Source organism: Hemitrygon akajei, chromosome 8 (genome assembly GCF_048418815.1).
Source record: "Hemitrygon akajei chromosome 8, sHemAka1.3, whole genome shotgun sequence".
Taxonomy (NCBI): domain Eukaryota; kingdom Metazoa; phylum Chordata; class Chondrichthyes; order Myliobatiformes; family Dasyatidae; genus Hemitrygon; species Hemitrygon akajei.
In genome coordinates this window covers 28,056,787-28,071,906 of record NC_133131.1, presented here as the reverse complement: position 1 = coordinate 28,071,906, position 15,120 = coordinate 28,056,787, and the positions used below count along the sequence as shown (strand labels likewise).

Sequence of the window (15,120 nt, the reverse complement as noted above, 5' to 3'; positions counted from 1 at the left end):
GTACATTTATGAGTGTAGAGCAGTGGGCTAAGCATGGATCCTATGAGGTGCCCTGTGCTCAGCTGAATTGAATTGACTTTATTACTTACATCCTTCATATACATGAGTAAAAATCTTTCTGTTACGTCTCTGTCTAAATGTGCAACTTATGGTAATTTATAATAAATAGCATGTACAACAGGACAGTCAATATATCATAGAAATACAATTATATCAACATGAATTCATCAGTCGGATGGCCTGGTGGAAGAAGCGGTCCAAGAGACTGTTGGTCCTGGCTTTTATGCGGTGGTACCGTTTGTAGTTGGGGTGACTCGGGTCCCCAGTGATCCTTCAGGCCCTTTTTACACACCTGTCTTTGTAAATGTCCCAAATAGTGGGAAGTTCACATCTACAGATGCTCTGCAGAGTCCTGAGATTGAGGGAAGTACAGTTCCCATACCAGGCAGTGATGCAGCCAGTCAGGATGTTCCCAATTGTGTCCCTGTAGAAAGTTCTTAGGATTTGGAGGCCCACACCAAACTTCTTCAACCGTCTGAGGTGAAAGAGGTGCTGTTGTGCCCTTTTCACCGCACAGCCAGTATATACAGACCACGTGAGATCCTCAGTGATGTTTATACCAAGGTACTTAAAGCTGTTCACCTTCTCAACCCCAGATCCATTGATGTCAATAAGGGTTAGCCTGTCTCCATTCCTCCAGCAGTCCACAACCAGCTCCTTTGTTTTTGCAACGTTGAAGGAGAGGTTGTTTTATTGACACCACTCAGTCAGGGTGATGACTTCTTCCCTGTAGGCTGCCTCATTATTATTTGAGATTAGGTCAATCAGTGTAGTGTTGTCAGCAAATTTAATCAGCAGATTGGAGCTGTGGGTGGCAACACAGTCATGGGTATACAGGGAGTAATGGAGGGGGCCTAGTACACAGCCTTGAGGGGCACCTGTGTTAAGGGTCGGTGGGACAGAGGTGAGGGAGCCCACACTTGCCACATGCCAGCGATCTGGCAGCAAGTCCAGGATCCAGCTACAAAAGGTAGGATGAAGGCCGAGGTCTCTGAGCTTCTTGTTGAGCCTGGAGGGATTTATGGTGTTGTATGCTGAACTGTAGTCCAAGAACAGCATTCTCACATAAGCATCTTTCTTCTCCAGATGTGCAAGGACAACGTGTAGAGCTGTGGCTATTGCGTCATCTGTCGATCAGTTGTGTCAGTAGGCGAATTGTAGGGGGTTCAGTGTGGGTGGTAGCATGCTGCAGATGCCGTCCTTGAACAGTCTCTCAAAGCATTTGCTTATTATTGAGGGGAGTGCGACAGGACGCCAGTTGTTCATACATGTTACCTTAGTCTTTTTAGGTAGAGGAACATTGGTGGATGTTTTGAAGCAGGAGAGCACTCTACACTGGGAGAGGGAGAGATAAAAACCTCTGAAAACACACCTGCCAGTTGTGGCACACACACTCTGCGTACCTGCCCTGGGATGCCGTCTGGTGCCACAGCCTTGCGACTGTCCACTTGTTGGAAACACCTGCGTACTTCAGCCTCACAGATGACCAAGTTGCAGGGCTCTTCGGAGGCTCTCTTCAGGGGCTCAGTGTTGGCAGCATTGAATCAAGCATAAAAAAGATTTAGCTCAGCTGGGAGAGAGGCAGCGATGTTGGAAACTCCACTGCATTTAGCTTTGAAGTCTGCGATAGTGTGCAGACCTTGCCATAAGCGGTGTGCGTTGTCGGAGGAGAACTGTGACTGGATCGTGTCCCGGTGTTGTTGTTTCGTTGCCTCGATGACTTTGCGCAGATCGTAGCTGCATTTCTTGCGTTCCTATGGTCACCGGCGACATTAGCTCTATGTTGTGCAGTAAGTGCTGCTCGCACGAACTGTTGATCCAGGGTTTCTGGTTTAGATAGACCCTGACCAATTTCTGGGAGACAACATCCTTGATGCACTTCCAGATGCAACTTGTGACCCCTTCCCTGAACTTGAGGACATCCTCATCATGGAAGACATCAAAGCAGTCCTGTAGCATGGACGCTGATTGGTTGGACCAACAGTGGATGGTTTTAACAATGGCCGCCTTTTGTTTCAGCTTTTGTCTGTACCTCGGCAGCAGCAAGATGGAGGAATGATCCGATTTTCCAAACAGTGGGCGAAGGATGCTTTGTAAACTTTGCAGAAGGGACAGTAGCAGTGGTTGAGTAAGCTATCTCACTGTGTGCTCATCTGGATATGTTGACAAAACCTCGGGGAGACTTCAGTCAGAGATACTCCATTAAAGTCACTGGCAACGATGAAGGCAGCCTCCGAGTGTGCAGTCTCCAGGGTGCTGATGGTCTCGTACAGTTCCTTGACAGCCAGTTAGTGAGGAGATTTTATCACCCATCTGCACTAGCTGTGGTCTCCTAACAAGCAAGTTGAAGTTCTAGTTGCAGAGAAAGTCACAAAGGCCCAGGTTTAGATACTTGTTGATTATTTGGCTCCCTCCCCCCTTTCTTTCCTGTATTGATGAAGGGTCTCGGCCAGAAAGATTGAGTGTTTATTTCCATCCACGGCTGCTTCCTGATTTGCTGAGCTCCTCCAGCATTTTGTGTGTGTTACTCAATACTGAGGAGATGATAGCATCGAATGCCGAGCTGTAATCAATAAATAGCAGTCTGATGTACGCTTTGCTGTACACTAGATGAACATTAATGCACTTAGACCCAGATTATTTTAACAACTTGCATTTCCACAGACATAGTGATATCTCGAAACATTGACAAAACAGCCACTAACAGAGGAAAAAGGAGTATGACATGATACGGATTAATGGGAAGTATACGAAGACAGCCAAAAGGCAATCTTAATTGAGATGGCAGCAAGGAAGATCAATATGCTTGGGGAAAGAGGTTCATACAGCAGGTTGATGGAATAAAAGTGTAGCTTCTTTATAGCAACAGAAACATAGTTTGAGAGGCCATAAATACAGTCAAAAGAGAAAGCAGAGTAGAGGGTTTTCAAAAATCGAGTAACTACTGGTAATATCTGTTAAAAAGATTCACCCCTCTTCTAGTTCTAGTCAACAGTTTTATTTCCAGGTGGGTTGCAATATGCTTGCAAGACACCTAACCCATTCAAAATCAGGTTTACTATCACAGGCATGTTGTGAAATTTGTTGTTTTGTGGCAGCAATACTTCAAAAAACATAATAATTTAAAAATATAAACTACTATATATAAATAACTAGAGCAAAAAGAGAGGGAAAAAAGTGAGGTAGTGTTGATAGATTCAATGTCCATTCAGAAATCTGATGGAGGGGAGGAAGAATGTTCCTGAAACATTGGGTACATGCCCTCATGCTCCCGTAACTCCTCCTTGATGGTAGCCATGAGAAGAGGGCATGTCCTGGGTGATGGGGGTACTTAAAGATGGACACTGCCTTTTTGAGGCATCGCCTTTTTAAAGTGTCCTGAATGCTTGGGAAACGAGTGCCCATGATGGAGATGACCGAGTTTACAACTTTCTCCAGGTTTTTCCAATCCTGTGCAATGACCCCTCCATACCAGGTGGTGTTGCAACAAAGTTAGAATGCTCTCCACAGTATATCTGTAAAAAAATTGAGAGTGTGTTTGGTGACATACAAATTCTCCTCAAATTCCTAATGAAATATAGCCACTATTTGTAAATGCATCAATATGTTGAAGGTGACACCCAGGAACTGCTCACCCTTTCCACTGCTGATCCCTCCATGAGGACCGGTGTGTGTTCCCTTCACTTCCCCCTTTCGAGGGAAGTGCACAATCAATTCCTTGGTCTTACTGATGTTGAGTGCAAAGTTATTGCCGCCACACCACTCAACCAACTGATTTATCTCAATCCTGTATGCCTCTTCATCACCATCTGGAATTCTGTTGATAGCTGTGTCGTCAGCAAGTTGGCATTTGAGCTGTACCTAGCAACACAGTCATGGGTGTAGAGAGAGTAGTGGGCCAATCACACATCCTTAAGGTGCACCAATGTTTATTGTCAGCAAGGAAGAGATGTTATTTCCAATCTGCACAGACTGTAGACTCCTAGTGAGGAAGTCAAGGATCCAGTTTCTGAGGGAGGTACACAGGCCCAGGTCTTGGAGGCTATGGTACTGTTGAACGCAGAGTTGTGTAAATAAACAGCAGCCTGACATAGGTAATACTATTGTCCAGGTGATCCAAGGTCGAGTGGAGAACCAGTGAGATTACATCTGCTGCAGACCAATTGTTACAACAGGCAAACTGCAATGAGTCCAGGTCCTTGCTTAGGCAGGAGCTCCTTCTACCCATGACCAATCTCTCAAAGCACTTCAACACAGTAAGTGTGAGCATCGCTGAGCCAAATTCATTGAGGCAGTTCACCCTATTCTTCTTGGGTACTGGTGTTGATTGTCACCCTTTTGAAGCAGGTGGGATCCTCTGACTGCAGCAGTGAGAGATTGAAGATGTCCTTGAACACTCCCACCAGTTGGTTGGCACAGGTTTTCACAGCTCTACCAGGTACACCAATTGGACCTCTTGAAAGACGTTCTGACATTGGCCTCCGAGATCACAGGGCTTTGCATAGGTATACTTTTATTCTCTTTCAAAGCACGCATAAAAGGTGGTGAGCTCCACTGGGAGTGAAGCTTCACTGCTATTCATGATGTCAGGTTTCGCTTTGTAGGAAGTAATGGCTCGCAACCCCTGCCAGTGAAATTACTTTTCTCCACTGTCAAAATAGCCTTCCATTGGTCATACCCGGGCTTTCTGTGTAATTCTGGATCAAAGGTCTTGAATGCTACAGAGCAAACTATGAATCTCCTGGTTCATCCACAACTTTCGGTTTGGGTATGTCCTGTATTTTCCAAGATCTTTGTACCATGGTTCACCTGCAACTATGGAGGTTCAAGAACATCTCAACTTTCATCTGTTCTGGTTTGCCTGCGATAGTTGTCCAAATACAAGTCGTAACCTCCTTCTTCCACTGCTTCTGTTCTTCAGTCAGGTTTCTTACCTTGTAATCCAGCAGCTGAGAAATCTTTATTTGTTCTATTGTCTTCTATCCCAGCTGAATCACACAACTTGTGATCTTTCTGAAAACACTCATGTTATCGTATTTAGAAAGTGTTTCAACGCTCAGTACTCGAGTTCAGGAATGGCATCTGAAGTTCATAGTTTCATCATCAAACGCTTGATGGAATACATGCACATCTCTCTCAATCCCTCAAAGATGTTGAACAGCTGGTAAATAAATGAAAGAATTTGCGTTTCTGTTGTATGCTTATTCAAAGATCCAGAGATTTAGAGTCATTATCATAGAATCCACAGTAAAAAAAAACAGGCCCTCGGCCCACATACCAATCACTGCACCCACAGCAACAAACAATAAGCTGTAAGAACCCTGCGGGTTGAGCAGCAGCCACAATGGGAAAAGAACTGCCAACATTTCAGGTGAAAATGATGCACCAAGACCCACATATTAATTGCATATACCTGCATTAGGACCAGGTATATGACATACCATGCAAATACAAATAATAATTTTTATAACAAGCAAATAAATACTGAGAACATGAGTTGAAGAGTCTTGAAAGTGAGTCAATAGGTTGTGCTCAATTATCAGTTCGGTGTTGAGATGAGTGAAGTTATCCACACTGGTTCAGGTTGAAGGTTAACAACTGTTCCTGAATCTGGCGGTGTGGGGTGTAAAGCTCCTGTACCCTCATTCTGATGGCAGCAGCAAGAAGAGAGCATGGCCTAGATGGAGGAGGCCCTTGATGATGGATGCTCCTTTCTTGAGGCAGTACACCTTGCAGATGTTCTCAATGGTGGGGATGAACTAAGCTGTATCCACCACTTTTTGGAGGCTTTCCTATACTTGGGTACTGGTGTTTCCAAACCAAGCAGCAATGAAACCAGATAGGATACTCTCCGCTCTGCATCTATAGAAGTTTGTCGAAGTTTTAGATAACATATCGAATAGGTGCAAATTTCTAAGAAAGTAGAGGCACTGCCATGCTTTTTTTGAAATGACATTTATGTGCTGGTTCCAGTACAGATGCTCTGATACCATAACACCCAGGAATTTAAAGTTACTTCCGATCATTTAATGAGCTCCTAATAAGGGATCGATTAGGAGAGGACAATGGACCACTGACAGAAAGGGGAGGGGGACCAGAGGGGTCATTTATTGTATCTGGTGCTCCCAGTGAGGCCCGATGGAGACTGGGGGTCTGCTTTGCAAGCAACTTTGTTCTGTCTGCAGCAAAAGGCAGGATTGTCCAGTTATTTAGCTGCCCCCTTCTCTTTTTACATTTCCCATTCTGGTTACCCCTCACCCCTTCTCATTTGAACATTACCTTACTCTGGTTCCCCTCTTCCTTCTCCTTCCTCCATGGTCCACTATCCTCTATTTGACTCCTTCTTCTTCAACCCTTTACTTCTTCCACCTATTTGATCCCCGTTTATTACTTCAGAGCCCCCCATGCGACCTGCCCACCCTCCTTCTCCCTCAACTGGTTTCACTTATCACAAGCCAGGTCATACTCCTTCCCATTCCCACCGCCCTGGCCCTACTCGCTTATTCTAGCTTCTGCCCTTTTCTTTTTCAGCCCAGATGAAGGGTCTCGGCCCGCAAAGTCAACTATTTATTCCCTTCCAGAGATGCTACCTGACCTGCCGAGTTCCTTCATCATTTTGTATATCAGCTGCACGAAAGCGGCAATTTCGACCCGACGGCAGCACGAACGGGAAAACTCAACATTTCTGCTGCGACAAAACCTCAATAAAGTACAGAAAGAACATTCACTTACACTTCCATCACGCCCGTGCGCCGCAGACAAACGCCCCCACGGCCACCTCTCCCTGAATATCCGTTCCGCCCTGCAAAGCTTGGCTGTAAAATCCACAATCCCCCTCCGCTACTTCACATTTTCATTGGGGTGGAAGCTTAATACCACCCTCTGTCTGAATTAAAATTAAATTAAATTAAAGTTCAGCAAAAGAATCATTACAGTCATTCTTTATGTGTGAGACCGGAGAGACATCCCACCCTGCAAAAACTCATTTCAGGGAGGTAGCACCCCCCACCCCCCACTCCCGCTCGACCTCCAAGGGTGTATGTACACAGGACATTTGATCATGAAAGAATGCAACAATTTATTTGATCACATATTGAAACTATTTACACACACATATTCCTTGCTGAGTATTTTGTTGGCAGTCTCCATGCTAATAACTAAATGCTAATGCAAATAGCTTTTCTATTTCTTTTTCAAACTTTCCTTGTACTGCGACGTGGCTTGCTTGGCAGATTTGAGCATTTTGCCGGAAGTCTCAACCTCACAGCAGTCTGTGTCAATGAATTTGTTAATTTTGCAAGACATCAGATTCACAAGTGTTTTGTGAGACAGCTGACTTCTGAATTCTGTCTTAATCCGACACACCATGCTGAATGCCCTTTCTACATCACAATTAGAATTTGGCAGCACCAAAAGCAGCTTCATCAACTGGCAGAGCACTTTGAATCTCAACTGCCCTGTGCTCACAGATTTTACTTTGGACAGCTTCCCCCAGAACTCACCAACTGGCAAACTTTTGTAGCAACACTCTCATTATTTTTGACCCCTATTAGGCAGGGGTACACTTTAGTGTAGTCTGGGGTGAAGTACGTTTTATATTTTCCTTTTTTTGGAACACTCTGTCATGGCGCTACAGGACACTAAACTGAACTGATGAACAATAAAAGAGAGAGAGAGAGGTTGACTGTAAAGCCCGCCCACAGAGAAAACTGATAGGTCTACTTAGCACAAAGAGAGACCAATCAGGATTCATTCTCATTCTCATATTCATATTCTCATTCTTATGATAAATCTCATTCTCTCATTCTCTTTCTCTCCCCCTCTCTCTCCCTCTCCCTCCCTCCCTCCCTCCCCCTCTCGCTCCCTCGCTCTCAAAAAAATCGATTTCCGGGATATTGTATATAATTTGCGGGCATCAGGGAGCCGCTATTAATATGCAGGAGACTCCCGGAACTTCTGGGAGTGGTGGGATGTCTGCATTCTTTGGGCTCAATAACTCCGCTGAGCAATTTTTTTAAAAAAAACTCTAGCTATCATTTTTGGCCACCTGTAGAAATTGTTTCAATTGAAGGGTCTCGGCCTGAAACTTCGACTGTTTATTCCTCTCCACAGATTCTGCCTGACCTGCAGTATTCACAATTGTTTAATATTATTTCCAGTGCACAAGTGTAAAAGGGAACGAAATAATTGCTAATCTGGATCCAGAGGAGTACAAAACAAAACACAAAAGATAAAGAACATAATAATAAAAACAATAATGATAAATACATAAGATTGCTTATATAAATGGATTGATTGTATGTCTATAATGTGGTGCAAGGGACAGGATTATCAGTAAATGTTGAATCTGACAGGAAATGATAAATTAGAGGTGGTTGGAGGTGTGGAGGGGTGGGTTAATGGGCTGAGGTGTTGATCAGCCTTACTGCTTGGCGAAAGCAACTGTTTTTGAGTCTGATGGTCCTGGCATGGATGCTATGTTGCCTCCTCCCTGATGTGAGTGGGACAACCAACCCATGAGTGGGTGGGTGAGATCCTTCTTGATGATACTGGCCCTTCTCTGGTACTTTTCTGGATATATGTCCTCAACAGTGGATGGGTTGGTGCCGGTGGTGCACGGGGCAGTTTTGACAACCTGTTGTGGAGCCTTCCTGTAGGCCACATTGCTGTTTCCATTCCAAGCAGTGATGTAACATGTTAAGATGCTCTCCACTGTGCCCGTATCTGTAGAAGGATGTGAGTGTGGATGTGCATAGACCAGCTGTCTTCGGCCTCCACAGAAAGCAGAGGTGCCGGCAAGCTTTCCTGATTGTGCAGGGACCATGAGAGTTTGTGCAAGACTGTGCACTCCCACCAGTTTGAAACGCATTTCCATTGCTATGCCACTGACGTAAAGAGGTGTGTGAGGGTGTGAGACAGCCATCTCTGTAGTCCTGTTGATATTGAGGAAAAGGTTATTTGTCTGGCAGAGAGTCTGGAGCTCTTTCACCTCCTCTCTGTAGGATGTCTCAATGTTGTTGGTGATGAGCCCCACCACTGCTGTGTCATCAGCAAGTTTGACAATGTGATAACTCGGATGATTGGTCGTGCCCTCGTGTGTGAGCAAACGCACAGCAATGGGCTCTGCACACGACCTTGGTATCCGTGTTGAGGGCGACTGGGAGGGAGGAGCAATTGTGCGTCCAGGCCATCTGAGGTCTGTTGGATAGGAAGCCCAACCCCCAGTTGCACAGTGCTGTACTCAGACCGACGAGTCGGAGTTTGTTCACCAGTAGTGCTGAATGCGGAACTGAAATCCAGAAACAGCATTCTGACACAAGTGCCCTTGATTTCTAGGTGTGTTGTATGACAGATGTTATGGCATCTGTAACAGAGCGGTTCTGTCAGTAAGCATTTCGGTGAACATCCAATGTGGCGTGAATGGAGTCTTCGATATGTGCCACTATCAGCTGTTCAGAGCACTTCATGACGATCAGCGTCGGCGCCACCGGGCGGTAGTTGTTTAGTTCTGAAGGTGAGGGGACGATGGTGGCTGATTTGAATCACGTGGCGGCAGCAGCCCGGATAGTGAAGTGTGGGAGTTGACAGTGAGCTGGGGTGCACACTGGCTGGATGCTCGGCTTGGGATGTTGTCTGGCCCGGCCACCTTACAGGGGTTGGCTCGCTGGAGAGTCCTTCTCACATCTACTGTTGCCAACGGTGACTGCTCACCTGGGGGAGAGGTAGCTCCCACGGCTGGCGTTGTGTTGCATGCCTCAAAGCGTGCGTAAAACCTGCTACGAGCATCGGGGAACCATCGGTGTGGTTTTTCCACGGCAACCAGTAAATGCCCTGGATCCTCAACCGTATATGCCGGGGATAGTTATTGGACGGCTATCCCTGAAATTTTGTGCGTAGGTGACCTTTGCCCTCTTGAAGCCTAAGATGAGGTTTCTCCTGGCTGTTTTGAGAGCTGTTCTGTCTCCAGACTTGAAGGCAGTGTCCTGAGCTTTTAGTAGGGAGTGCTCCTCTGGGTTCTGCTAGGGCTTCTGGTTCAGCCCTGAGGAGACAATCATGGGCCTCTTGACTGGTTTCTCCATCTTCAGCAGCAGTCGATACGCTGCGATTAATATTGTGGAGATCTGGTCAGAGAGGCCAAGATGAGGGTATAGAATGGCTTTGTAAGTACTGTATCTGTTTGCATAAACATGGTCCAATCTGTTTGTTCCCCTAGTAACCGTGCTGGTGGAATTTGGGTAAAATGTCCTGCAGGCCCAATTGAAGTTTCCTGCAATTGTGAAGAGGCTGTCGGGATGCTCATTTTGTAGAGAGCTGATGATACTGTTGAGTTCTTCCAGTGCACCTCTGGTCTTCTGGGAGCCGTAGACAGTGGTGATATTAAACTCCCTAAGTCGGTAATGTGGCCGGCATTTAAGGCATGTGTTGCTTCGGATTTCCAGCCTCTACAGAATATCTTTTACTTTCAGTTATTTTAATCGAGTTGACAGTCACATCTGAAAGTTACCTTCGGGGTTTTACCAACATGATCTTGGGTCTCCTGCAACATTGCTTGCTCAAAACATCCATGTTTGTGGCACCAGGTTTAGCATCCAAACGAGAACTTAAGGATTTGTCCTGATTCCCCTAACCTCCCATCCAAATTGGGGTTTATGAGGCTTAAACTCATTTTAAAGATAGTGCGGTGACGTGGTGGTTAGCATAACGTCGTAGGGCGCCAGCAATCGCGACTGAGTTTCAGTTCCCGCCGCTGTCTGTAAAGAGTTCGTGCATTCTCCGTGTGACCAGGTGGGTTTCGTCCCACTTTCTAGGTTAGGATTAGTGAGTTCTGAGCATGCTATGTTAGCACTGGAAACGTGGCGACATTCGCAGGCTGTCCCAGCACAATCCTTGGACTGCGTTGGTCATTGATGCAAATAAAGCATTTCACTCTACTCTATGTTTCAATATTCATGTGATACATAAAGTTAAAGCCAATCTTTACCTTTAGATCTCAGCTGGAGTGTTTCTGGTTATATGGCCAGAATCCAACAGGATAACCCCCGGATGGCCCCTCTCAGATGATCTTGGTTCATGGTCAGTCAGGTTCCCGTCTCCAGCATGTCCTTTTCTGTTGAAGCACAACAGTCCAACGGTATAAACAAACCAATCTGAACAGAACAGCTCCTGGGATGACATTCTCGCCACCACAATCACTGGTTAAAATTGATAATTTAGCCTATTATTTACATGTACTGAGGTACAGTAAAACCTTGGCTTGCGTACCAGCTACGTCGAGGTAGAACAAAGGAAAACAATAAGAGAATGGAGAATAAAGTGTTATGTTTACAAAGAAAGTGTAGTGCAGATAGACAATAAGGTGCAAGATTATAATGAGGTAGATTGTGAGGTCATGAATCCATCTTATAGTACTGGGGAACCAGTCAATAGTCTTATAACGACAGGATAGAAACTGTTGTTGAGCCCTGCAGTACATGCTTTCAGGCTTTTGTTCCTTCTGTTCAATGGGGGGGGGGGGGGGCATGTCTATTTGAGAGAAGAGGGGATGTCAAGAATGGGTGGGATCTTTGATTATACCAGCTACTTACTGAGACAGCAAGAACCATAGACAGAGCCCATGGAGAAGGGGTTGGTTTCCATGAAGTGCTGAGCTGTGTCCACAACTCTCTGCAGTTTCTTGTGGTCGTGGGCAGATTGTTTGCTGCGGTGCACATAAATAAGAAGCTTCATTTGATGCATCAATCAAAATTAGAGAGGGTCTGATGCACCATCAATAACTCTCGGAGACGTGAGGCGAGAGATATGCTTTTATTAGCTGGAAGAGAGAGCACTGTCAGCAGCAAGGGACCACCACACAACATCCTGGAGTCTGAGGGAGGAGCAGTGCCTCCAATCACCTTTATACAGGGGTCTGTGGGAGGAGCCACATGAGCAGTCAGCAGGGGGGCGTGTCCAGACAGGTATACATAGTTCACCACAGGGTCAAAGAGGATATGCCAGATTTCTTTAGCCTCCTGAGGAAGGAGAGGTACTGGTGAGCTTTCTTGGCTGTGGCTCTATGTGGTTAGACCAGGACAGGTTAATGGTGAAATTTGTTCCTAGGAATTTGAAGATCTTAACTCTCTCAACCTCACAGGATCATGCGCACCGCTTCTTTTCCTGAAGTCAAAGGCCAGCTCTTCTGTTGACATTGATGGAAAGGCTGTTGTCATGAAACCATGCCAATCAGCTCTCTATCTCATTCCTATCCTCTGACTCAACGTTAATTGAAATTTTAGATGGAGTGAACAACAGAGTCAGGTGACACAGTCATGACTGTTGGGAATTGAGTCGGGGAGTGAAAATGCCGCCTTCTGGGGCACCAGTGTTGAGAATAAGCATGGTAGAGGTTTTGCTGTCAATTGCCATTGACTACAGTCTGTTGGCCAGGAAGTCAAGGATCCTATTGCAAAGGGAATTTTTGGGTCACAGATCTGGCAGATTGGAGAAGGTTTTGCTTAGAATTATGGTATTGAAGACAGACCTGTAGTTAATAAATATTTAATTATAAATGATCCTTGCACATGCAGCAACGTGAAAATTTGCTGTCCTAAGTTTGAGATTATATTCCTGTTTGGCAGGAACAATAGAATGCTAAACACAGCATTTAATTTTGAGGCGTAGCATTCTGCAGTTTAGTTGTGCTGCCTGGGACTGGAGTTTGTGAAGCTGAGTAGAAAAATTCCCTGTTTCGTGACTAGGTTGAAAACTCGTCCAAAAAAAAAGCGATTGAAAAAAGAAAAAGCTCTAAGAATAATTGCCAGCTCCTTCTCTGAAATCTGTGCACAGTTTTGTTCCTTTGAGGTTAGCATGCACAAAGCATGGGATTGACAGTTCGAGGCCTGGGTCAAACACATGCAACTAGACCTTACAGCTGGCTGTGTCACTGCCTGTGTTTGTTTGAGATGGTAATGAACAAGGGCAATTGCTTGCACTTCACCCCAGTGATTATCTACCTGTAACAACATGCAAAGCAGTTGAAGTAGTGGCAAGCAATGTTCCCTCGAATTTTTAGTAGTCAGTGTGCGCAAAAATCTTATATTGTGCAAACTTTTTTCCTGTGACAAAAGTATATGCGCACTGAAATCAGTTTGGATTTAATTTTTTCGTGCACGGAAAATTTGAAATCATTAAATTGTCTATTACAATATTTTCAGCTAGAAAATCATTATATTTTAGACATAAGGCATTAACTTGTTCATCGCCGAATGTGAAGTCACAATCTGCAATTGCGGAGAAATCAAAAGCTGACCACTCTTGTACCTCATCTTCAGGAAACCTTTCATCTAAATGATAGATAGATAGATAGATAGATACTTTATTCATCCCCATGGGGAAATTCAACTTTTTTCCAATGTCCCATACACTTGTTGTAGCAAAACTAATTACATACAATACTTAACTCAGTAAAAAAAAATATGATATGCATCTAAATCACCATCTCAAAAAGCATTAATAATAGCTTTAAAAATTTCTTAAGTCCTGGCGGTAGAATTGTAAAGCCTAATGGCATTGGGGAGTATTGACCTCTTCATCCTGTCTGAGGAGCATTGCATCGATAGTAACCTGTCGCTGAAACTGCTTCTCTGTCTCTGGATGGTGCTATGTAGAGGATGTTCAGAGTTATCCATAATTAACCGTAGCCTACTCAGCGCCCTTCGCTCAGCTACCGATGTTAAACTCTCCAGTACTTTGCCCACAACAGAGCCCGCCTTCCTTACCAGCTTATTAAGACGTGAGGCGTCCCTCTTCTTAATGCTTCCTCCCCAACACGCCACCACAAAGAAGAGGGCGCTCTCCACAACTGACCTATAGAACATCTTCAGCATCTCACTACAGACATTGAATGACGCCAACCTTCTTAGGAAGTACATTCGACTCTGTGCCTTCCTGCACAAGGCATCTGTGTTGGCAGTCCAGTCTAGCTTCTCGTCTAACTGTACTCCCAGATACTTGTAGGTCTTAACCTGCTCCACACATTCTCCATTAATGATCACTGGCTCCATATGAGGCCTAGATCTCCTAAAGTCCACCACCATCTCCTTGGTCTTGGTGATATTGAGACGCAGGTAGTTTGAGTTGCACCATATCACAAAGTCCTGTATCAGTTTCCTATACTCCTCCTCCTGTCCATTCCTGACACACCCCACTATGGCCGTGTCATCAGCGAACTTCTGCACATGGCAGGACTCTGAGTTATATTGGAAGTCTGATGTGTACAGGGTGAACAGGACCGGAGAGAGTACGGTTCCCTGCGGCGCCCCTGTGCTGCTGACCACCGTGTCAGACCTACAGTCTCCCAACCGCACATACTGAGGTCTATCTGTCAAGTAGTCCACTATCCAATCCACCATGTGAGAGTCTACTCCCATCTCCGTTAGTTTGTGCCTTAAGATCTTGGGCTGGATGGTGTTAAAGGCACTAGAGAAGTCAAGGAATGTAATCCTCACAGCACAACTGACCCCCTCTAGGTGAGAGAGTGATTTGTGCAGCAAATACGTGATAGCATCCTCCACTCCCACCTTCTCCTTATACGCAAACTGAAGAGGATCCTGGGCGTGCCTGGTTTGTGGCCTCAGATTCTGTATTATCAGCCGCTCCATGGTCTTCATCACGTGCGACGTCAAGGCAACAGGTCTGAAGTCATTCAACTCCTTTGGTTGTGGTTTCTTCGGTACCGGGACAATACAGGATGTTTTCCACTGTCTGGGTACTCTTCTCTGCTCCAGGCTCATGTTGAAGATGCGCTGTAGTGGTTCTCCCAGCTCAGTCGCACAGGCCCTCAGTAATCGTGGGGAAACTCCATCCGGTCCAGCCGCCTTGCTGGTACAGATCTTCCTCAGTTGACCTTCCACCTGTGCAGCCGTAATCCTGGGCGTGGGCAAGGTCTCCTGTGAGTGGCTATTTTCCTGTGAGGGAAGTAAGCCTGGTGTGGATTTCTGCGGTGAGGATGAGATTGAGCTGTCGAACCTGTTGAAGAAGTTGTTCAGCTGGTTCGCTTTCTCCACATCTCCACTTATGTTC

At 45.4% G+C, this 15,120-nt stretch overlaps 1 protein-coding gene across 3 annotated transcripts in view; it reads right to left on the bottom strand.

The window, feature by feature from the left end:
* crcp (calcitonin gene-related peptide-receptor component protein) overlaps positions 1-6,868 on the bottom strand; it is a 77,260-nt gene extending 70,392 nt beyond the window's left edge. Inside the window, exon 1 of one of the 3 annotated variants that reach the window (XM_073053503.1) lies at positions 6,793-6,868. In XM_073053503.1, coding sequence (XP_072909604.1) covers positions 6,793-6,800 — 8 coding nt within the window. In that variant the 5' untranslated portion in view covers positions 6,801-6,868. Of the gene's footprint in view, positions 1-3,532; positions 3,555-6,655; positions 6,691-6,792 lie in introns of those variants that run through there. The other 2 variants (XM_073053502.1, XM_073053504.1) reach the window with 2 other exon arrangements.
* Between the last annotated feature and the right edge of the window lie 8,252 nt (positions 6,869-15,120).